At 47.4% G+C, this 25,364-nt stretch overlaps 1 protein-coding gene across 2 annotated transcripts in view; it reads right to left on the minus strand.

Annotated features, from left to right (window-relative positions):
* LOC135898283 (complement C2-like) overlaps positions 1-25,364 on the minus strand; it is a 240,593-nt gene that overhangs the window by 87,967 nt on the left and 127,262 nt on the right. For both annotated transcript variants that reach the window (XM_065427150.2, XM_065427151.2), the window contains exon 11: positions 5,198-5,330. In XM_065427150.2, coding sequence (XP_065283222.1) covers positions 5,198-5,330 — 133 coding nt within the window. The remainder of the gene's footprint in view (positions 1-5,197; positions 5,331-25,364) is intronic.

Raw genomic sequence — 25,364 nt, forward strand, 5'->3', positions numbered from 1 at the left:
ATTCGAATAGAAAATTTCGGAACTGTTCTAAGTTATAGCGCCCCAAGGTAGCCAGGAGAGGGGACATCATGACAATTGAAAAGTAGGAATGATCTCATGGCCACTGGCACCACAGGTAGGTATGATTCAGTTGTTGTACGACGGTGATAAAGGATGCCATCTCGGAGCGTATAAGCTGATCCAAGTCTATCGAGGTGGCGCTTACGTGCACTTCTATAACCAGATAGATGTCGCAGATTTCAGCAGCCTTTGATTATGCGGTTCGGAGATCGAGTACTGCAAATGCCGGCGCAGAGTAGCTATAGTAATGACAGGTTTGCGTGAAAGGTAGCCGCCGTCATGGTGACAGGAACCACTACGATGAAAGAACGTGAAGCTGTAGCCTAGAAGTTTAGGGCTCACTGGGCAAGTTTGGCATTTTGGGCATCTTTTGTTTCGAGACAGCGCAGCGCAACGTTGTCAGTAACAATAGTAAAATGCTTGCCGTATACGCCAGGCCGCAACTTCCTTATGGCTCAGACTACCGAGAGACACTCAAGTTCTGAAGCGCGGTACCGGCTATCTAATTAACTGAGGAGGCGACTGGTATAGGCAAGATGTTTCTCGTTCCCTTTGGAGTCGAATTGGAGAAAAACTTCCCTAAGGCCGAGACCGCTGGCGCCAATGTGGACGATACTAGGCGTGCCCTGTTGATAGTGTGCAAGTGTCGGTGGAATCGTCAGGGCCGGCTTAATATCCTGGAAGGCTGATTCCTCGTGGGGGCCCCAATGCCACTCCTTATTTTTCTTCAGAAGTTTATTGAGGGGTGCAGCCCGAGAGGCAAAACTAGGGACGAAGCGGTGGAAGTAGGAAGCGAAGCCCCAAAAATGTACTAATTTTGTTTGGTCGTTGCAGGAGGCGGAATGCTTGCTAAAGCTTGTAGCTGTGAAGGGCCAGGGCTGATTCTGGAGGCACTCATAACATGACCCAATTTCCTTTTCTTGTACTTCTTTTCCCTCTTGGTATCTTTCTTCTTCTTTTTCTCCTTTTCTTTCGTTTCTTTTCTCCCCGCCCTACCACTCTCCCGCTCTTCTCCGCCCGTCTTAGGAACCACGTTTACAGACGTCACGCGACAGCGCTGATTCTCTTTGAAGTCTCTCCCTTAACAACCAGCCACCATCGACCGCAACCACGCGTGTCATCACTCTACTAACCCTTTAAAACTAGCATTCCGAGGATGACGAGGTCGCCTTTGACGAAGATAGGTCCTCCTATCGAAATGTTGGGCAACCTTTCTGAGGCACCTTATTCCTGTTTATAATCATAATACCATGGTGTGCTATTCCACCTGTCAGACCCTTTCTTGATTTTGGATGACCCAGGTAAGTAACTTCTGAATAGCCGCAGAAACACATTGAATGCTTTATGCGTAGGCCACCATCATCTAAATTGCGCCAGACGCACTCCAAACGCCGTTGGCGCTCGCAAAAATGTGGGCGCGTAAACGATGACGTCATCTAAATAGGCAAACGCCATCGACCACTTCAAGTGTTGAAGGACCCGGTCCGCTAGTCGTTGGAACGTTGTAGGTGCATTAGATAGCCCAAAAGGAAGGCGGTTAAGGTAGTACAGGCCACCCGGTGTGAAAGAAGCAGTCTTCTCCACGTCTGTCTCGTTGAGCCCGACGTGCCAGTAGCCGGAGAAGTGGTCGAGTGTAGTGAAAAATTTGGTGCCGTGAAGCCAATCAAAAACGTCGTCGAGGTGGACAAGATGTACATCCCGCATGGTAATGCTGTTTAGGCGGCGTTAATCTGTGCAAAAGCGCGTAGCGCCATAATTCTTTGTCACGAGAACTAATGCAGACGACCAAGCACTGAACAAGCGATATATGATGCCATGCTGCAACATATATTCCACTTGTGTTGTTAATTCAGCGCGTTGAGAAGCAGGAACATGACGGGGCTGTGTCGAACGCGTGCATGAGAGCCAGTGTTCATTTTGTGACGAAGAAGAGCAGTACAGCCAAGTTTTCTCGGTGATAACGGCAACCAATTTAAGAATTTCACTACCAATGCTTGGATATCGGAGTTCTCAGATCACGTTGTTTGTGCCAAAATGCAACACATTCAAGTCGGTGCACTTATCGCCACTCTGGAGAAGTTTAGTGTTGCACTGTTGCGATGACGGAGCAAGGCGTAAAGGCTGCCCCGTACGCCAACACGCTTCCAGAGTGTAGGTGTAGCAGGATATCTGATTTGTTGCACACCAGGACAGCAAATGCAGAATAAGACCGTATAAGATACGGCAAATTCATCGCCAGGTTGGGAGTAGATAGCAGTCAACAAAGACATACGCATCTAAGCATGCGTTCATGCCGCAGCAAACGAGCACCCATGCAGTAGAAGGCAAGGGTTATGTTACCGTGGATGTTTTCAGCACAGGAAATCAAAACGGTGGCGGTGGTTACGTACAGTGTAAAAATTTCCATTTAGAATTTCACATTGCCATGACTTAAAACTTTTAAAGCTGGCCAAATTTTTAGCAACCTCTCATGGGCCCCAACATCTCTGTAATATAATAAGCCACAAACATGTGTTTTACTTCTGCCTTTCCCGCCATAACCTAATTTTACCGTTTAAATACTGTGCGACATTGGCCACTAAAAATTGCACTTTTGCGAAATTGGCCAATAAGTTTCCCTTGACATCAGCATTCTCATTATGTTTAATTACTTTTTACGCGTTGAACCGTGTGGCCTACTGATGCTTTACCGCAGGTCCGGGAAATTTCCTCAACAAATTTAAGCACACAATCAGAGATTATAGCCTCTTAAGCAGCCCAGCAATACAACACACAGACGAGATACACAAATAACAACCAAACATGCCGAACGTGGGCTAGGACAGCGAACGTGTTTTACCGAGCATGCCATCGAATCTTAGACATCACATAGAGGTAATACAGTCTCTCTCGTTACGCCTACTGAGGCAAAAAATTGAAAACGGAGTTAGGCCCTAATGGCCCTAATGCGATGCTGCTGACGCATCCTGAGACAAATAGGAATTAAATGAATCTTCAGTTGGGAAGCAATCGGACTAATACTGCCGGATGAGCTGATAGTATTGAAGCGGGCGACATATCTTTGATACACGCTGCCATGCGTTGAAATCTCGAGCTGCATCGCAGGGCACGCCTATAACGAGTCTGCCACAGTCAACGCTCATAGGTCGCTCGATAAAATTGGGAAATCAGGGTCGGCCACACATACATAAGCTACGGTTCAGACATGAATACTGTATGGCATGTGCGTTCTGAAAACACGCTATACTTTTGCGTACGCTACGTCATAACGTCTCTGTGTATTCTCAATAGTAAATGCCTCAATAATATGCGAGGGTTACATGCTGAAGCGATACAGCGCGCGAAGCATCTGCTTATGCACAGCAGAAGTGGCGCCCTGATATCTAACAAAACTGATGTGCTGAGGATCCCCGATAGCAGCTATGCAGACGTCACATATCGATGATCAACTCGAAGGGACCGGATTGTCTATTCTGCTCGGAGCACTGCATGCACATGGTCACATTACAGGAACACTCGTTCTTGCGGGCACAACGCTCATACCGTCAGCAGAAGTAACGATGTTCCGACTTCATCGCAGAGAAGCCTATGGAACAGACCGCAATGGTACATTAGACCTTGACTGCCAAACGCCCTGCACTGCTCTCGCGTCTCCGAATGCGTTCTAAGCCAAGTGTTCTGACCCTCAAAACGAGCTGCGGGCAGCGCATGAGCCTGCCATATTGTGACAGCAGGACGGCAGCGGTGGCACCGACGGCACGACCGCCCCTTGTGTGTCCTCATAACTGCCATCTTTTGAGGGTGCCAACACCAGGAAACGCCGCCTTTGCTACGACGATGGCCGATTTCACGTTGGTCTCACCGCCGCCGTGTTCTTTGTTGTTCATTGTCTTTGGGGGATACGTCTCACAACTAAACTGCGGTAAGTTTGCTTTGTTCGTATTGTTAGATGAGCAAAAAGACTTGCGTAAGACGTACGGTAAAATTGCTGCCAAACCAATGCCACTCCTTTCGAACTTTTCTCGCCTATAAAACTGTAGTTGGGTAAAAGTGACACACTCAAAAGTTTGAAATACTGATATATTACTGTCAGTAAAGATGTCTAACTGTTGTTTTATATTTATTGAAAGATTATTGCCTATACATTTGGTATTTTATCGGAACTGTAAAGAAAGTAATTCTAGAGTCTTGCGTGTCAAAACCCTTTATGTTTAAGAGGCATGCAGATAGAGGGCGACTTCTGATTAACTATAACAACCTGGCGTTTATTATAGTCAACCTAATGGAGGGTGCACGGGCGTTTTGGCATTTCTCCACAATCGAAATGCGACCGCCTCTGCAGCGACTCGCTCCCGCACCCTAGAGATATGCTATGTATAGCATATAACAGCTGCACATAGCAACTCAGCGACAGAGTTGCTTTTTTTCCAATTCCCACTTTCAATTATGCAGCAGCATCCTACTGTACTACGCAATGTGTTGGTGTGTTCAAGCAGGTAGTGTGTTCTGGCTTGAAAGCAAGTGTTCTTTCACTGAATGTATAGCACGCTCATTTACGAAATTACGATAAGTTTGTTTCTAACGGTCATCACACATAAATCTTGACAAGTTTCAATACCATTGACCACAAAACCATTACACAGATACCATAGGCCACAGACATAACAGGTTAGAGGATAGGAATAATGCCAAAGTAAGTGACAACTTGAAAGAGCGCAGGTTTGGGTATGTTGGTATTCCATAACTTTTAGGTTTTTAGCGCAAAAAAAGGGACGAGGGACAGAGGTACACTACGCTGTGTGCGCGCCGTGGCTCTGTTTCTCGTCCCTTTTTGTCCGCTAAAAACCTAAAAGTGAGAACTGCACAGCTGAGCACGCGCTAGGCTGGCGCTGGCTGAGGTGCAATTGCAACACATTTCATCACTCTACCCTTAACAATTTGACCAGTGGCACAACACAACTCAGAGAGTTTTAAATGAAGTATTTAGAGTATAAAACATTTTCAGTGCTGATGAGAGCTTTACAATAACAAGCATTCGTTTACTTACTAGTTTAAGGTTTTTCTGTGCAAAATTCAGCACAGTATTTTACTGAATCTATAATATTTTACGTTACCTGTGCATGCGGGAAATGCGCACCTGCATAATTTATTCCATCCAGTCTTCTCAGCACTGTATCCTGGTCGTGGACTTCTACAGGGTCGATAATCAGGTCGGCACTTTTAGTGAAGACAATTGCTCCCACGTGATGGCCATCTCTTGTGACGTTCACCTGCGCGCAGCGTACGGAACGGAGAAAATAGTCCAATAAGCACGCGATGCAAATAAAGACGTAAGTCTGTGCACAAAAATACCGCTTAAAGTTATCTGGCTAAATTCCACCCATTGATTTCAAATTTATTCACTGCAAAGAGGAACTTGAGGTTCATCTATTTTTAGTTCGTGCACGGGGTAACATATCGCTGTATGTAGATCTTGTTCTAGGTGTTATCATGCTCATCCTTAGTCGCGATCCTTCGTAAATATTGATGATAGCGTAGCAAGAGCCGTAACGAAGTAATCTGTCTGTTTCGAAGTCCTTCGGCTTCTGGATAGACTTGGCCGCCATGGACATCAGTTTGCACTTCCCAGTGTGAAATAGAGGGCGAATGGTGAGAGGCAGAATAAATATAAGGGGGTCGGGGGTATTGGGGTATAGGGGGTAGAGCTGTTCTTTGCAGTGGGAGTTCACCGATAGATGCCACCTTGGTCTTGCTCGTGGAACGTCAGGGCTCGACACATATGCAGATTTGTGTTCTCAAAATGCTCAATACCTGGGCTATCGAGACGGTATATTCAGCAGGGATAGTTCCTGGTGTCATATACGCGCGGTAACCGTCGTCATGTCTTGAATTAAACCGTTCTGGCATTGCTGCGGAAAGTACTATGCCACTGGTCCGTATATGATCGGTCATTCGTTCCTTTGCAGACACCGTCCTTTGGAATCCCATAGGTACTAGCTTTGAGCGGTACATGTTAGAAGCCTTAGCAGTATTTCCCAAGAAGAAGCTATGAAGGATAGGGCGCGAATTGGCTAAGCGACATTCAGAGTTAGCTGAAATGATGAGTTAGAGATTCTTGGCGGTAACAAAACAGCCATGTACAGAGTGTTTCAGCAAACACTTTCGAACATTTTTATAGGTTGCCTATGGCAGGTAGCTTAATTCTAGTCTATGAGCCGGTCTACTCGAAGTGGCGGACACTACTTGCAAAAAATATTTAAATGCAAGGTTGTCTAGTTAACAAGAATTCACTGATTAACTTTTAAGCTAGTTATCCTATGACTCATACTGCAATTTACAAATTCTAGCAGTAGACTTCGCAAGGTGGCTCCACTTGGAACGAATTCACAAGACGACACCTGTTTCGAGATATAAATTCCCGAAATTTGCGGAGAAATGCATTGGCTTTCCAGTTACTTGTGTGCTTCAGTGCATGAATTGACGTTTTCTTATCGAATTGACTGTAAAGTTTTCCACAAATAACAATTGCCTCTCTGCAATCAACTGAATGAATTCTCTGCAATTAATTCCGCCATGTTCGGGAATCTATATCTCGAAACAGGCGTCTTCTTGAGAATTCGTTCCAAGTGGATCCAACTTGCGAACTCCACGGCTATAATTTGTAAATTGGAATATGGTTCATAATTTATGACTTAATTAGTGAACTTTAATCATTCGTAGATCATGCATCTCAATTTTTGTTGGAAGTATTGTCCGCCTCTTGGAGCCGACCAGCTTATGAACTAGAATTGTGATTTGACTTTGAAGTTTTTTTTAAGTGTTCGCTGAAACATCCTGTACACACTGAGTTCAAGTGGAACAGTTCTTTTAACATGTGCTGTCTGTTGTGGTATTATTTGCGTAAATAACCGCGGTTAAGCCCAGGCATCCATCAATACATCGTGGCTTCACGAAGCATCAATGGCATCTTCCAGTAATCTTCATTTCAGCGTCACGTATTTTTTTTTTAATGACAGGTACCCACGAATTAGCTCAGTTTACAATTTTGCGTGCCCTATCACACCTATACGTTGATATCCAGAAGATTTGGATAGGTGATCTTCCCTGTCATGCCTCAAGAGAAGTGGTTCTAATAAGATCAGCTTTGTATTATTCGGTAATCTTACTTAATAATGAAACGGCTCCTTGTAGCTTCTTTTTGCAAACTTCGTCAGGGAGTAATTGTCGTGTTTGAACTTCCACTTGCCAATAAAGCATTATGTGTGACAGACGCAAATTTCTTCTCGGAATTTCCTTCTGGCTGGACAATGTTTACCACGGAAATTGTTTGTCGCTCTACTATCACAATATGTTGCTTCTAAATTGTTGTTGTACTAACTATTCAGTGAACCCTTTCTCTCGTTTTTATTCTTTAAATCTCCTCTGTCTATTCAAATGGTCATATTGCTCAACTAGGCCGTTAAGTACGTACTTTCATGCGTATATACATAATTACAAACATCTTTGGACACATACGGATAGGCGTGTAAACGCATGATATGCCAGCTGCCATGCACCGCGTACTTATGAAATTTGCGACCTGCTTTGGTAATGAATAATATTATATACACTTGCCACCAAAAACAACATCAAATATTTTTTTATTTGTTACTGCCACTTAGGTTGCATTTAGAAATAACGATAATTAATTTTCTATAATTATCATAAATATATCAATATTACATTTCCAAACACATTCAAAGCTACCAATATCCATAGTTTGCTTTGCGCTATCTGCGCCGTGATTCTTTCTTCCGCATAATGCTGAGAAAGCCCCCGAAATAAGAATAAAGAAATTAAGCAGTCAAACTCGGCTTGACATTTGCGAACAGCAGCACTGCTGCCCTCAAGCGGGCTGAAAAAGAAGTAATAGCTCTCCACGCCCAACTCGGCCATTGCAGAACTTTGACGGAACATTTATCCCGTTATTGCCGCGAAATTACTGTCCGTGCTACGAATCAGCTGGGAGCCCTGTGGGCATTCTTCGAAAAGCAAGTTACATGAAATAGCAACATCAGAGATCCTTGAAAATCATTCTACAGCACAGTAAGGGAGTGGCTCTATGTTAGATGCGACATGTAAATTATCTTCGTTGCCGTTCCGTTCCAGGGTACCATTACGTGGAGACAACAGTACCTTGGCACGCATGCTTCTTTCGAAAACATGCTTAAATGCGTATGTAGTTGCACTGTAAATACATGAATTCTTAACGCTCGTCCAATCGACCTCACCTCTCTTGTCTTTGGTATTAGGCCGCGTATAAATATTTCCAAATGTACCTGAACCACCATACCAAATATTCCCTAACTGGCATATCAAAACAGCTGAATAAATACGCAGAAAATAAAGGTATTTGCTGTTAATTGCACTCTGCCAATATCATGAATGGTATTTAAGCAGAAGATATAAGACGCATGAGAGGCGATCTGTAATATTTAGCGGTTATTGTGAATGTGAACTGATTGCGTGATATTGTGAGATGAGAGCATTGAAGTAAACTGCTCATTTCACTATGAAAAAATGAACGACGACAAAGTTACTGTGCTCGGTTGCTGATTTTCTTCTGGTGCTGCAGTTTTTCTCTGTTTACCATATTTTCGTGTATCAGTAACAGGCAACGACATTTGTGCTGAACCCTGAAGTCTTCTACTCTGCTGGGAGATCGTCCCCGCGCAGCTTGCCATGGAAGACATGGTCTTGGACACGTCTCGCGGTCAGCATAGACCGCCCGCGGCTCGGAAGCGGCTCAGTTCAGCAGTAGCATCCAACGCTACTGATTCCGAGCTTTCTGACTCAAGATAGGAATATTCGGATGCTTTCATTCCTGTCAAGCCCGACGGACGTCTCCGGCGTAATCCTCAAGTGAAGGGACTATCATATACAGCGCCATCAAGACTACGACAGTAGCTTTCATTCCTGTTGACGCGAGGGTAAGCCTGAATGCTATCTCTCGACAGAAACTTAATGATTTCTTCTTCAAACTTGGATTAATCCAAGAGGTTCGCGTGAACCCCTGGAAAAATGTCATTGCTGTTGACACAACTGATGACAAGATGGTACAAACTCTACTTGGTTTGTCTGAAATCTGTGGGGTCCACACGCGTCCCTACATACCACAGGGTGCAAATATAGCAGCTGGTGTTGTATCTGATGTGGACTTGGATCTCAAACCCGACGTTTTTAAGAACATGATTGTTTGCAAGCCACCATGAAAAATAATTAGCGTTTGAAGGCTGGGCTCGTCAAAGTGCATGAAGATACCTTTCGCCTATGGAAAGCTGCCTAGTGATATAATGGCTGGACTTGTGCGCTATCCTCTTCGACCTTTCGTACCATGGCCTTTGCAATGCCATAAATCTTTTAAGGTTGATCATATTCGGGGCTTTTGCACCAGAGATCTGGTCTGTGCCAAATACGGTGAGAATCGATGTAGATTCCTGTGAAAGTCAGGCATATCGGTGCCCTAACTGTATTGGTGAACATTTGGCAACGGATAAAGGATGTCCCTCATTGAAGAATGAACTAAAGGCACTAAAAAAGAAAGCCAAAAAGAAGACAGCAGGAGATGAAAGCTCCCGTCGGTGTAGTGCTGCCCCAGCGACTGGAAAAGCAGCGCGTTCAAAAAGTGGCAAAGAAACAAAGCATCGGAAAGTTGAAACAAAGCATCAGAAGGATGAACCTTCTGCCTCTCAGACGCCTCGCGGCCAGCGCTTCCATCGAAACCGCCGGAACAAGTATCTACAAAGACTTCGACCACAGTGGAAAGCACTGCAAACACAGTACCTAAACCGGTATCAGCCAACAACGATGTGCAACTTGTCAATCTTCTAAAGAAGCTTCTGAACGGCATCAGATCTCTAATCGCCGGTCGCCAGACACCAGCAGCGTCAGCAGCAGAGCAACTTTTGGAGGCACCCATTCCTGTCGTCGACGGCCTTCGCTAGACGTTTTACCGGAAACAATTCTAACAGTTGTCAGCAGCCTCGCCCCTTTGTGCTGCAATGGAATGTCAGGTCGATGCGACCACGGCACGCTGATCTAGTCCTTCGACTAATCGCTATGAAGACTCCACCAGACGTTATAGAGCTTCCGGAAACTAACATAAGGAAAGGCGAATATCGTTTGCCAGGCTTCGTGGGTGTCCACAGTAACACTCGATGCGCGGAACCAGCTTGTGGCTCTTTCCAGTGTGTGGAGGTGAAAGGGTTGAAATCTGGGCCAGTTGGTACATACTTGAACGAAAAAACTAGTCAAAAACACAAAGGACAAGAGGAGAGGTTCACACCACAACGACAGTCATGGTGTGAACCTCTCCTCTTGTCCTTTGTGTTTTTGACTGGTTTTTTCGTTCAAATGTGGAAGCGGCGCATACGCGCAATGCTTCAAAAGCATCAGTGTACGTTGGTGCTGACTTGGACTTCGCGGTTATTGACATAGACGACATCTGTGACGATGAGTTTGAGTGTGTAGCTTGACGACAGTGGCAAGCATATACAACACGCCTACGCGTTCTTCCGATACCTCGCTACTTGAGTGCTTAGTGTCTCGGTGTGGTGCATCGTTTGTGTTATGCGGAGATATTAATGCCCACCATCCACGATGGTATAGCCGTCCCCAAGACAATCGTGGGGCAGGGATTAACGAATTCCTTATCAAGAAAGATCTCCAAATACTGAAGGATGGGTCACATTTACAGGTAGAAGAAAGGAGCATTCCACTATAGACCAGAACACGCTAGCCTCGCACCCAGACTAACCGAATGCATGCTCTCGCACCCGGATTGCCCGGTCGACCAGCGCCATATTGTACTGCGCTGCCAAAGTGTATTCGCCGGCGACCAGTAGACATGGCAAGCGCCATCTCTAGGACTCCAAAGTGCGGAAATGTGCCCGTTCACGCGGATCCAAAGTACAAGAAGTCATCTGGGCATCACTGCGTCGTGTTTGGATGCCAAAGCAACCAGCGCAAAAGGAGCAGGTTGCTTAGCGCTGTTTGCGAAGAGCACAACACACGTAGGGAATCCTGCCGGTGCGATGTTTTCAGCCTGCACCGATTTCCATCCGCAACGAAGAATGACAAGCTGCGCCACCGGTGGATAGCTGCAGCGAATAGGAAGAACTACCAACCCAGTGAAAATGCACGAGTGAGCATTCGATCTGTGTATATTTTGTTGCCACGTTCAACTTTGCGCCCTACGAACGTAATATGTTTAACACGCAGGCTTGCTCCGAGAACTTTCTGGACAAGAAGCCTACAGAGCAGAATCCCGCACCGGTGCTTTGCCTTGGCTATAACAAAAAGGCAAGCCTTTTCGTGTTTTCATTCAGGCAGAGCTCCCGACGGTTAAGCGGAACAGTTGAGTTTGCGGTTAGCGATACTTGAAGCTGGTGCACGGCATGACCATTAAGCGTGAACGACAAGTTGTAGGCAATAGTATGTTGCCCTGCTTGTGAGCGTTATTGGTAATGAAAGCAAACCACAGTCTGCTCGTCACCTAGCATGCGTCCACAAAAACGTAAACGACGACAGCTCGTCGCCGAAGGTGTTCTTGCAGCGCGCCTGTCTGCAGCGCGCCTTGCAGCGCGCCTTGCAGCGCGCCTGCTGGTGTTGCAGGTGTCATTCGTAACAAATTCATTTGACCCTCCTGAGCTCTAAACTGCGTGCGGGCTGTTATGCGGGGCAAAGCACAAATTTTTTCCTTTCATATGGTAAGGAAAATAAGGTGGTTAATGATTGTTGAATTTTGTAAGAAAATTTTGCTCGTTCTCACCAGTTTTTTTTTACAGTTTTCTTTTCTAAGGGAGCTCCGATATGGCCTCGCACAAGCGAAACAGGTCTGATACCAGGTAGCTGCAGTTGGCGGGGATAATTTCTTGGAATGCAGGTGCGGTTGTTGTCTTGTACCAAAGGGGACCCTGATGGTGCAGCTTTAAGTAGGGATGGTGATTTTATGTGCCCTTTCATGGTCTGTGCAACTGTACAACACCTGCAACTGTCATGCTCGCTCTGTTATACGCGCTTTGACCGCACATGTAGTTGAACGTTATAACTACTGTAGTTCCTCATTTTCCAATGAGTGCAGGCTTGGCATCATATGCTGCTTGTTCGAGTGCTGTAGGCTTGTGTTCTGAATGTTGTACTTTTAAGTGGTTGCACGATACAATTGGCCTGGTGTATTTTCTATTTCATTTTGAGAGGACATTATATCTTCGCAACAATGATGGCATGGGAAAGAACTACAGCCCTTCTTACTATAACATCTATTTTGTTTTCAATGCGCAGGTGGTGAAGGGCTGGCGTCTGCTAATCAGGCAGGCTGTAAGCCCAGTCAAACGACCTCGCCAGTTCGTTGCCAAGCGCGGCCAACCCAGTAGTGACCATGACAAGCAAGACCAAACTGAAGGAGCAGAGGACAATGTTCTGCGTGCTTTAATAAAATATGACACAAACACAGTGCTGTAAATTCCTTAACAGGTTACGTGCCAAAAAGCTCACACGTGTTCTAGCATATAGCGCGCGGTTTGTACAAACGCAATAGCGTACTTACCCGATGTATTCGCTTCTGCAATCTGCACAACACTCAGTGTGGCTATTGCGGACTTGCATGAGGTCTTGAAGTTTGATTGAATCGAGATAGCGAAAATTACAGGCTAGAAAAAACGCGAAACACGTCTTCCGCCCAGCTAAAAAGCCCAAGTTTCGCTTTAGCGCCCGGTCGCATCTCCCGGCGTGGCAGCCCAGGCCTGCTACTTCGCGGCGCTTGGGATTGATGGCGCGACCGGCGCTCATCAATATGGCGGCGCGCTTTGAATTCACGGTGTTCTGGTGTATAGACCTTGCGATAACAACGAGAGATGTGTGCTTAGCCTGGTCATTTGAACCCGACCCGCGGGGCTCAGATCACCTACCCATTTAGTTAACACCAACACATACTGCGGGTCTCCAGGATGTCGTTTATACAGTTACTAAGTGGGACAAGTTCCGACAGCTGATCTCAGAGGCACCATCTCAAGACAACCTGTTTAAACTTATGAGTGAGTGCTTACAAAAAGCTACAGTACAATGACGACGGAATATCGGCAAACCAAATCCCGATCTAAAGCTTTTGCGGCTCCACGCATGTCGACGGCGCGCTTATAGACGGGCACAGCACTCTAAACGACTCACCGACTCTACTATATACAATCGCATTGATGCAGCCATGCGGCGGCATACAAAACAGTTTCGTCGCAAGAGCTGGGAAGCGTTGTGTAGTTCGTTGCATACTGGAAGTGGTTTTGGAAATGTAGGGCGCATACTGAAGGCTCTCCACACTCATGAAATCTGCAAGAATCCTACGGCTACATTGAGCATAGCGACTGGCCAGTCACCAAAAGTAATAGCAGAGCCATTTGCAGACATTTTCGTCTCTCCTGCATCCAGTGACACCACAATTGGCGCCCTTCTTTGACAAATCACAGCACCCTAACCGCTTCCTACGGTCCAGCCAGCCAGATGGACGAGGCACATTTCACACTTCAGGAGCTGCGACACGCGCTGAGCCTCTCCAAACGCCAAACTGCTCCAGGCGCAGATGGTGTGACGCACCAAGCATTGCGGAACGTTGATAAGAGTTTCCATGACCGTATATTAGACGAGTATAATGAAGTATGGAGAACCGGTGTAATCCCTGCTGAGTGGAAATCGTCCGTGATAATACCAATTTTAAAGCTCGGGCCTCCTGCAGGGCACCTCAATTACTACGGACCAATATCCCTAACTTCAAACATCATCAAGTTAATGGAGCGAATGGTCTTGTTTCGCTTAGATGTCAGGCTAGAGGAGCTGAATTTTTTCCCTGATGTCATGAGTGGCTTTCGTCGCCGCCGTTCGGCTCTGGACAGCATATCAGACCTTGTCTCAGCACTCGAACTTGCTAAAGAAAACAAGCATACCGCCTACATGCTCTTCGTAGACATACAGCAAGCTATCGATTCAGTTCCGCATAAGGCGATTATTTTCGCTCTTGCAACCACGGGAATTTCGGGTCATCTGCTCCAATTTGTGCATAATTTTCTATCGGAGCGCCGGATGAAAGTGCGTGTCGGAGGAGTAACTAGTGAATACCGAAATGTGAAGTGCGGTGTTCCACAGGGCAGCGTATTATCGCCGCTTTACATCGCGCGGGGTATCTCTCGTTGCTCAATGGATACCTTCACACGTAGGAATCGCCGGAAATGAAGAGGCTGATCGGCTCGCTTCAAGTTGCGTTCATAACTGTGACTGCCCAGAAATTTTGTGCAAGCTTGATGACGCTCGTCTGCTGATTCGTCGCCACCTACTCAAGCAGCATCCAGATTAGCGCGTCGCAAATGGAGATTTCCCGCCCGTGTTCATCGTCGAGGCTTGCCTCGTCGCGCTAAAGCACAACTGCTCAAGCTGAGGGTTGGTTGCGTTAACGTGCACGAACGTTTATACAGACAAGGGCGTGTGGAAAGTCCATTGTGTACGCCTTGTGGCTGTTACAAGACACTTCAGCACCTTATATTTGAGTGTCCCGCTTTCAGCGCGCAGCGCATGTTGCTAGTGAGAAACTATCATCTCCTTGGCCCGCGGTGTGCGACACTCGAGGAATGTTTATACCCCAGTGGTTGTGCATCTAAACGTGATCAGGCCCATCGCGCCCTACTAACCTTTATAGAGTTAGCTAAGGTTCACGTTTATAGAATGAACATTCAACATTGTGTAGTAGCGTGACCTTCAGTGACCGGCCCTACTGTGTGTGATCAGTGCTGTGCCCTAACGCTTCTTCCTTCGAAGATGGGAGGTGGCCGGTTCAAACACCTTGTAGTGTATATTGTGAACCGACTACCGGCGAAACGGTGATTACGTGCAGCTGTACTTGGCGTCTCATCGTGGAGAACACAATTAGCCGCATAGCTAACTAGCCATGGATGTGGTTGATAATTGTGGAGGCTGTTCGAGGCGCAGTCACTTTAATTCCGGCTGCAGAGTTTTTCTTTAGTCTTTAGATTTGTCCTGTTGCTCCTCCTTTCCTTTTTCCTCCCCTCCTTCCTATTTTCCATTTCTGTCTAGCTGGCCCCTCCCTTCAGAAGCGTAGGCAGGCGTTGTGCCCCTTCCGGTGGCAGTTGCCAGCGTGCTCCTCGCTTTCCCTTTCCTGTTAACTGTGTATATGTGCATATGTGTTGAAAAGAAATAATATTAATAAACAAACAGCGACAAGAAAGCATAGATCAGTATAATAAACGGGACGCTCAGATTCGCTCCCAGTTATATTTCTTAACTTATGGCTCACTCGGGCTGAGGCTCAACTTAATTCTGCTCAGCCGGCTTTGCTCGCACTCACTGCAACCGATATTTTGCTAGGTGGTGCACATTCAGACTCAAGTTCACCAAAATTTACTTTGCGGGCCTTACTCTGACTCGGCGTAAGCAGAGTCCTACTGCCTCAGCAGAATTATCCGGACGCCGACTCGCGAGTTGGTCTGAGTGAGTCGACTCGTGAGTGAGTTTGCTGACCAATACCAGAGCAGCAAATACGTTGCACAGAAGTACGTTTCCCCTTGGCCAGCGAACAGAGTTTCATGAAGCAAGAAAAGGGTGAAGACAAAGTGTTAATTTGTCTGTCTGAGACAGAAACGCAAGGCCTGCGCACCCCCGCCTCTGCTCGAGAAAATATTGACCGCGAACGGGAAAGCCGACGCGAATGCACATCGGGTGCCACCACTTTGCGCAAGACGGCCAGGCTAGGCCTGAATGTAGAGCGCTAGTGCTGTTATCGTCGCGGAGTAAGACCACTCAGAAGGGCTGTATGTCTGTACGCTGTACTCGTCGAGAACAAAAGCCGAAAAAAAAAGTTTACGGCGAGCTGCGCGTCAGAGCCCTAACAGCGGAAAGAACGGTACTGCTTGCCTAGCGCACGCAAAAATAAGAAGGTCGTGAGATTTAGCACTATTCTGAACGTTGACTATTTCCGCCATATTTTCAAGTTCGCCATCTCCTAACCTCTGAATGGCATGCAGAGCTACTCTGGCATCACTGCTTGGCTAAAATAGCCGCCATTACACAATTGTACAACATAGCGGAGTCTGACGATGTGCAAATAAGCACCCCTTGTCAGCGAGCGACGGCTCAGTAAATCGCACACTGCAAGTGACACAGGTATAGGCGTATTATATACAAAAAAACCACAACGGACCACCTTGTGCCACAGCAAGCGCCAGTCTCAAGAATGGTGTTCGTATAGGTGAGAATTCGCAGTCACACTGCCATATTTTTTGTTTTCCGTGCACTGCCGGCCCTGGCCGAAAGAATGAAAGAACAAACCCAAGATCTTTAAGCCTGTTCTTATCACATACTTGTCGCCACTGTTAGCTTGTCCTGTGCAAATTAGCAGAAAATAAAATGAAATTGATTGGATAAAGGGAAAATGAGAGATCCACCCAATCGTAGCCATAGCTAGAAAGAAAACCCGTACAGGTTCCTCGACTTCGTCCTGGTCCCGGACCAGGACGAATTTTTCTTCAACTGCGAGGCTTTTCTATCGAGAACCTGCATGGTTTCCCTTGCAGCAATTCCAACGAATGGGAGGATGTCTCATATTCCCTTTAATAATTACTTCTCCAGCTTGCTGGTTTACGCAGACCTATTACATTAAAATTGATTGTGATTTAATTTTATTGGCTTTGTCATCAGCTGGCCCGTGACGAAATTCGCACCCCCGCCCTGGCCGCACCAAAAGCTTGCGAATGGGGTCGAGATTGAATGTCCTTGTCCTTGAGTAACATTGACAGATCATACTCAATAGTTCCCATTTGACTTTGGATGCGCTTGAAAATTGGCCCCCGTCTGCCATCTGCAGCGACATTGGGAAGCCATGGCTGCAAGAGGCTACGACGCACTTCTTAAGCGCTATGAAGCTCCCCGCAAAATGTATGTGGACCGTGGCAGCTACGGCGCAACTTGACCTTGGGCGTCGGTGAAGTGCCTGAAAGCATGTGCTGCATACTCAGCGATCGGTCTTCTAAAGCGATTGCTCTCCATCACTGTTTGCTCAATTCAGCGCCGTCGCGAACGTCGAAGCCGCCCTCTGCAGCTCACACGTTTACAGCGCGCCAAGACCATTCGATGTTTGCACGAGTAAAATGTAATTTTACCAGTGACAGATCGTTCAGGTGACCCAACGATCGGTTTCCTGGAACAGAACAACAAACAATACGTTTGTCGTTCTGACTCCAGCATGAAATTCCACCGCAATATTGTGGACGTTTCGTCGCAATATTTTCGTCGCCACCCCTTTTGGTTCGTGAGTCGGTGGCGAAATGGACGCTTGCAGCCACTTTGTGTTTACGGGAGCGGCAGCGGCGGTGTCTTGCGCTTTCCGCGCTGCTACGCCAGCGTACGCTTACACATCCGACGAGTGCTACAGCACAAGAAAGAAGAGCAGAAATTTTAGCCAGAATGCCAGAAAGCATCATTTTTGCTCAATTGTCATGGAGGAAGCCGGACATTTACAAGCTTAAGTGATTCGCTGAGCTCAAGATACTGAGCCGATACGCCTGGCTTGCACTACAGCAACGACTTAAACGTTCGCGTACCGTACTCGTAAGAATTCTGTATACATCTCTGCGCTCTATTCAGTGAATTCGCCATCTGTAGCGTAGTGTGTGCTACAGCCATACACAAAAATGTATAATGAATGTCATTAAAGTTGTAACAATCACTTTCGGTGGATCGTTGCTTTGGACCTCTCAAGTGCATAGTATCGGTAAAGTGGAAGTTTCTGGTGTAATTGGGCACGTTTTGCGAATTTACCAAGGACCCGGTTATTATGCCTGCTCAGCAATATTGTTTTTCAAGTTGTCAAGTTTTTAGCTTCAAACCATTTAAGGAGCATGAAGTTGAATTATTCTGCGAAAAGAAGTGTACCTGGTGAAACAAAGCGGAACAAATTGTGTTTTAGGAGCTTTGCCATCACTGTAAAACATTATCGAATCCCTGTTAGGTAATGTTCTTTATATTGAGTGCGGCAGTGAAACGTTTGCTGTTCACGAACTGTTTAGCATATGTAGTTTAGCCTTCGTAGGAATACGGCGTGTGTTTTTGCTAACACGTCGAGTAAATAAGGAATTGTTAGATATTTGTATGTGTAAGCAGGTCGGCAGATTAAACGGAACTCACACTGGCTCAGAATCTACAGTGTGATAATTGTAGTGTTTTAGCGACTTCTTGAATATCGCCTGTTGCAGGTGATCTAATTCTAGTCCTTGAGCTCGCATATACGAACAGGCGGACATTATTTGCACGAAAAAGCGAAACGCATACTCAACTACTTACCGAAAATCCACTAGTTATCTTCTTAATTATTACTTTACGCCATTTGTTGTAATTAAGGAATTGTAGCCGGTAAATTTCCAAGGCGCAGCCCTTAGAATGAATCTCCAGAATGACGCTAATTTCGACATACGCGACGTAATAGTCGCCGTAAAAATGATTGTTGTTCCACTTACTCTTAAAAAAAATGTTCTTTTATGCATTGAAGCACGCAAGTATCGGTTACGCGCCTGCAGTTCGTCCCACACATTGAGAAATATTATCTATGGGGAAATCATATACGGGAAAGGTAATCACAGAAATTCATCTCAAGTGGTTACTTGTTGCAAGCTGACCGGCTACAATTCGTTAACTGCAATATGTGTCTTAAAGTAATTTATTAGTGTAAAGGGGGGTTTATTCGGCTCGTAGAGCAGCAGCGATAAACTCAGCACCAGCAGGTAGGGCGCAGCCAGCGAACGAACTGGGTACGTGCCACGCGATGGCAACGGGGCTTTTCAGCATGCCGATCTTCTTCGGCACAATCACCCCCGGAATTGAAGAGTAGCCATCCTGGCGACCTAGGAAGAGGTGGGCGGATCATAATACTGCTTCAGCCAGTCAATGTGCACAGTCTCTCGCCCCCGATGACGCAGATCGGGAGATGGCGATACGGGTTCGACCACGTAGTTTGCTGGTGATGTTTGTGCAACCACGCGGTAGGGCCCGTGGTACTTCGGGAGGAGCTTGGACGAAAGGCCAGGAGCAGCTACAGGCGGGACCCAAAGCCACACGAGTGAGTCGACGGGGAAGGGGTGAGGGGGAGGATTCAGGTCATGGCGTTCTTCTTGGCGGCACTGTTGAACAGACGTCAAAGAACGGGCCAGTTGGCGGCATTTCTCGGCGTGCTGAGCAACCGTAGAGACAGGTGAGCATTCAGCAGGGTCCGGCCGGTACGGGAGAACCGTATCAATGGTGCTGGAGGGATCGTGAGAAAGAATGGTGAGAATCCGGTAGTGGCTTGAGAGGCAGTGTTATATGCGTAAGTGACGAACGGAAGTACAAGGTCCCAGTTGGATTGGTCAGATGCAACATACATTGATAGCATGTCACCAAGAGTTCTGTTTAATCGTTCTGTTAAGCCATTGGTCTGTGGATGATAAGCAGTAGTAGTGCGGTGAATAATTTGGCATTCAGATAGCAGTGAGTGCAGGTCATCTGAGAGGAATACGTGGCCCCGATCGCTCATCAGTTCACGAGGTGTGCCATGGCGGAGAACGAAGTTGTTTAGAATGAACGAGGCGATGTCTTTTGCTGATGCGGCAGGCAAGGCGGTGGTTTCAGCATACCGTGTCAAATGATCTACGGCAACAATCCATCGGTTGCCAGCGCCAGTAGATGGAAGAGGCCCGTATAAATCAATGGCGACATGGTCGAGCGGCTGAGCTGGGCAGAGAAGCGCCTGGAGAGGTGCGGTGGAGAAATGTGGCACACATTTGTGGCGTTGGCAGGCAATGCAGGAGCGTACGTATTTGTGGTGGAAGTTGTACCTCCCTCGCCAATAATATCGAAGGTGAAGCCGTGTGTAGGTTTTTGACACTCCGCCGTGACCACACTGCGGGTCAGAATGAAAAGCGGAGCAGAACTCTTGTCGTAGGTGGCGATTCACGACTAAGAGCCATTTTTGGCCGTCATTGTGGTGGTTGCAGCGGTATAAAAGTCCGTCCCGGATTGGGAAATGCTGCGCCTGTCGGCGTAGCGCTCCAGGTGCCGAAGTTGCCAGAGGATTTGACAAAAAGTCGAACATCGTGACGATCCATGGGTCTTTTCGTTGCTCCGATGCGATGTCCAGGATGTCAAGTGGTGAGATGTCATGTCTGTCGGTAGAAGTGCTGCTGTCTGAAGTAACTGGGGAGCGCGAGAGGGCATCGGCGTCGGCGTGTTGGCGTCCAGAGCGATAGACGACACGGATATCATATTCCTGGATTCGGAGGGCCCACCGAGCGAGGCGGCCCGACGGGTCTTTTAGGTTGGACAACCAGCAAAGAACGTGATGATGCGTCACCACGTCAAAGCGTCAACCGTAGAGATATGGACGAAATTTTTGAAGAGCCCATCGATAGCCAGGCACTCTTTTTCTGTTACTGAGTAATTGGCCTCAGGTTTCGTGACGGCACGACTAGCATAAGCGACTACGTATTCGGCATTAGTGTTCTTGCGTTGTGCGAGCACGGCACCAAGGCCGACACCATTGGCGTCAGTGTCAAGTTCTGTAGGTGCGCTGGGATCAAAATGGCGCAAGATTGGCGGAGACGTGAGTAGGTGACGAAGAGTCGCAAAGGCAACATCAGAGCCTTCCGACCAAGCAGAAAGTTCATTGTAGCCTTGGAGAAGTTGGTTTAGTGGTGCGATCACATTAGCAAAATTGCGAACGAAACGTCGGAAATAAGAGCATGGGCCAATGAAGCTGCTTAGTGCTTTCAAGTTAGTAGGCTTTGTATATTCGGATACGGAGCGAAGTTTAGCAGGATCAGGAAGAATGCCTTCTTTGGAGACAACGTGGCCTAATATAGTCTGTTTTCGAGCTGCAAATCGACACTTCTTTAAGTTAGGCTGGAGACCAGCATTCGGGAGACAGGTCAAAACTTGATGTAAACGCCGAAGATGGATCGGGAAATCAGGAGAAAAGACGACAACGTCGTCGAGGTAGCAGAGGGAAGTATGCCACTTCAGGCCACGTTGGACGCCGTCCATCATGCGTTCGGACGTGGCGGGTGCATTGCACAGACCGAACGGCATTACAGTGCATTCATACAAGCCGTCTGGTGTTACAAACGCGGTTTTCGAACAGTCAGCGTCAGCAATGGGCACCTGCCAGTAGCCAGAGCGGAGATCTAAGGAGGAAAAAAACTCCGCTCCTTGCAAACAGTCAAGTTCGTCGTCAATACGTGGCAATGGGTATACATCCTTTCGGGTAATCTTGTTTAGCCTCCGGTAATCGACGCAAAATCGTATGGTGCGGTCTTTCTTTTTAACTGGGACGACTGGTGATGCCCACGGACTACTAGAAGGCTGGATGACACCGCGATTGAGCATATCGTTCACCTGGTCATTGATAATGCGTCTTTCAGTCGCCGATACTCGGTAGGGACGCTGTCGAATTGGCGCATGGCTTCCAGTGTCGATAGTGTGCGAAAGAGTCGTGGTGCGGCCGAGTGATGATGCTTGGCAGCCAAAAGACGAAGAGAAGCCTTGGAGCAAGCGAAGAAGTTCGTCGCGCTGCGTCGTCGTAAGGTCACTGGCAATAGGTGGTGTAAAAGAACGCGGCAGTGACTGAGGAGGCGACGCCTCGAGAGCAGCAAGATAAGTGCAGTCGTCCATCATGTCAAATATTGAAGATGAGGTCAGTGGTTCTGCTCTGCCAATGCTTTCATGGCGGCGTAACGTAACTGGTTCCGCCGATGGATTGGAGACGCACATGAGAGAGGCGCCAGCTTTGAATTCGAGGATGGCGAACGGCAGTGGTAGTGAACGGCGGCGAACTAAGAGTTCATACGGAGCGAAGAGTACTGTGCCGTCATCTACAGGTTCGCAACAGATACTGACAAGAGTGGAAGACCAGGCAGGTATAACGGTGTCGTCTGAAACAGCGATTTTGCTACAATGGTCCTGATGGTCAGTGATAATATCGGTCGAAAACTGGAACAGCTCGATTTCAGCGTGGGCGCAGTCAATGATCGCATGATGTGTGGAGAGAAAGTCCCAACCTAATATGACGTCGTGTGAACATGATGGCAACACGATGAATTCTGTGATATAGACGACCTCCTTAATTACGACACGAGCAGTACAGGCGCCGGATGGATCGACGTGCTGCGCGTTGGCAGTTTGAAGAGACAGTCCAGAAAGCGGCGTCGTCACTTTTCTGATCTTGCGGCAAATACGGGCATCTATCGCTGAAAGTGCAGCGCCGGTGTCGACAAGTGCTAGCGTCAATGTTCCTTCGATTGCGACTTCAATAACATTCTTCGGGGAAGCGTGAGGCATTATACATTTCGCTGGCACCGAAGTTCTCGCCTCCTGAACTGCGATATTTAGTTTTCCTGGCGCAAAGGGCTCCGCCGCCGGTGCATGGGGGAAAGCGAGCGGCGGCGAGGTGACGGTGAACGGCGAGCGGCGGAGAATGCGGTGTCGACGGCAGAAGCAGATTCAAAGGCGTCCGAATAGTTGCGGTGTTGTTGGAAACGTGGCGCATATGGACGCACATTGTTCGAGACGTTCGGTGTAAGCAGGCGACAGTGAGGTGCCACGTGTCCAGCACGGCCACATTAAAAACAAATTGGACGATTGTCTTCCGTGCGCCAATGGTCTCAAGGTCGTGCATAGTTCACCAATGGAAGGACTGGAGGGGAGCGGCCATCGGAGCCTGCTGAACAGAAGGCGAAATGTGGTCGGCTACCTGCTCCTTCATGACAGATAGGAGAGCGGGCGCCAACGGAGTACTCGGCTGGCCGTGTGCAAGTGAAGTCAAAGAAAGCTGACGAGCCGCCTCTTCACGGACGAACTCCTTGATCTGTAGCATCAGCGAAACGTTATCCGGGGCAGCAGCCAAGCTCGACATTGAAGTGGCCTGAGGTGTAGATTGGCGGGTGGCTACGCGTTGTTTGCGCAGTTCGTTAAAGCTTTGACACAGACTGACGAGTTCAGAGACTGTCGAGGGATTTTTTGCCAACAGCATCTGGAAGGCGTCGTCTTCAATGCCTTTTAAGATATGGCGGATCTTCTCGGCATCAGGCATTGCGACGTCAACGCGATTGCAGAGGTCGACAACATATTCTATATAATTCGTAAATTTCTCCCCGCACTGTTGCGCATGGCCACGCAAACGTTGCTCGGCGCGAAGCTTGCGGACCGTGGGGCGCCCAAATACCTCTGTCACGTTAGTCTTGAAGGCCGTCCACGTAGTCAGATCACGTTCGTGGTTGTGGTGCCACACGCTGGCGACACCGCTAAAATAAAACGACACGTAATTAAGTTTTTTGGTGTCGTCCCAGTGGTTGTGGATGCTCACCCGGTCGTAGTCAGCGAGCCAGTCTTCGAAGTCATGGTCTTCGTTACCACTGAAGATGGGTGGGTTGCGTTGCCGCAACGGGCCGGGGCAGACCACGGTAGTCACCGGGGCAGCGGGTTGTGGTTGTGGTGGTCCTTCTTCCGGCATTATCGTAATCGGACAGTGTCCGATTACGAAGTTCCAGAATTCTGGTTGTACCCAGCACCTCCACCAATTGTAAAGGGGGGTGTATTGGGCTTGTAGAGCAGCAGCGATAAACTGAGCACCAGCAGGTAGGGTGCAGCCAGCGAACGAACTGGGTACGTGCCACGCGATGGCAACGGGGCTTTTCAGCCTGCCGATCGTTTTCGTCACGTAAGGAATTAATTAGTAAGTTACTGCTAATAAGTTCAATATGTGTTTCGATTTTTTTGTGCTTGTAATGTCCGCGTCTTCTAATAATTGAACTCGAGGATAAGAATTATGTTATCTGTAGCAGACAATTTTGAAAAAGTCCATAAAACATAAAAAAATATCCCCCTGTATGTATTTTTCTTATGCTTCGCCCGGGTTCAGACACTAACATTCTATTAAGCTGGGCTCACTCGGACTAGTACTATGACTCACCAATAGTTTACGTCGCCACACCTACTTAGGCTTAGGCATATAAAACGTATGCTAAGCCTATCTCACTCATACTCTCACTCCCTCCCGGCACTAGATTACGTCCGACCATTCCCGTACCGCCCCATTGAAGAGCCATGAACGTCTCATTCATGGGCCGATCGGGGTCTGAATGAGTCTGAGTGAGTGGACTTATGAGTTCTTCCGCCCATGCAATAAGGGACACATTGGACAGAGAAACAGGGTTACATGACTGGGGAGACAAGTTACATTAAGAATGAGAAAAATCAAGCGTTTCGGTATAGAAACAATAATATTAGCAAAAATATACAGACAATAGTTGGCAACCAAGGACAATCGCAAGTAAATAGTAGTTAAACAGTTATAAAGAGCATAAACAGCACATTATTTCTAGGGGCAATCACCAGACAACAAGAAAAGATGTGCACGCTGGAAGCCAGTATAAATACACAAGTATATTCATGCAAGTGCGCTGAGGATAAGCCAAATACAGCAACAGCTCCTATCGGATCATTCCCACGATTACCAGCAAGCTAGCGTTAACTGAAATGAGGGGGTTGTGTTCGAGGAGAGAACCGGTAGGGCCAGAGGCTTACACACGAAGATAGTCCCCATAAAGTATACGCTCATCGGAGCCAAATTTCGCACTTAATTTTCAAGCTGTCGCATGCTTTGGGCACAGCACCGTGAGCAAAGCATGCATGTAGGTGAAAAAGTGTTGGCGCAAGTGTTGGCGCAAAAGGAATCCTCAGCATACTCTCCTTTCACACTTGTGTACATCGGCGGTGGCTGATTATCAGGCTTGCGAACAGTACAGCCGCGCATTTCGATTCGGTCAGGTTTTATCTGCAAATGCAAATGCCTCTCTTTGCACAAGCCATTGTTTGCTCCTGTTTTGGAAGCAGTGCTTGCTATTGTTGAAGTCACACAAGTTCAGCTCCACGATACAGAGTATTATGTAAAGGTCTCTGAGAATGTCGTACACCTCGTAATTCAGTTACTAATTTTCGCCGGTGAAATCGAATCGATAAATTCGCTAATCGGAGACGCGCTTGGCATGACGTTCATCATACGTTACTCATTTTCATGGAACGATGTAGTGACAGAAAGGCTACCATAAGTAAGGCCCGCGCTTGTATATCGCCACTACCCCCCTCCCCCCCCCTCCCCCCCTCCTTTACCTACACTATTCAGTTTCACGATTTTCGCACTTCATTATTCGTCAGTGGTTTATGGTGACGGTTCGCCTACCTTATCG

Source organism: Dermacentor albipictus, chromosome 5 (assembly GCF_038994185.2).
Source record: "Dermacentor albipictus isolate Rhodes 1998 colony chromosome 5, USDA_Dalb.pri_finalv2, whole genome shotgun sequence".
NCBI lineage: Eukaryota > Metazoa > Arthropoda > Arachnida > Ixodida > Ixodidae > Dermacentor > Dermacentor albipictus.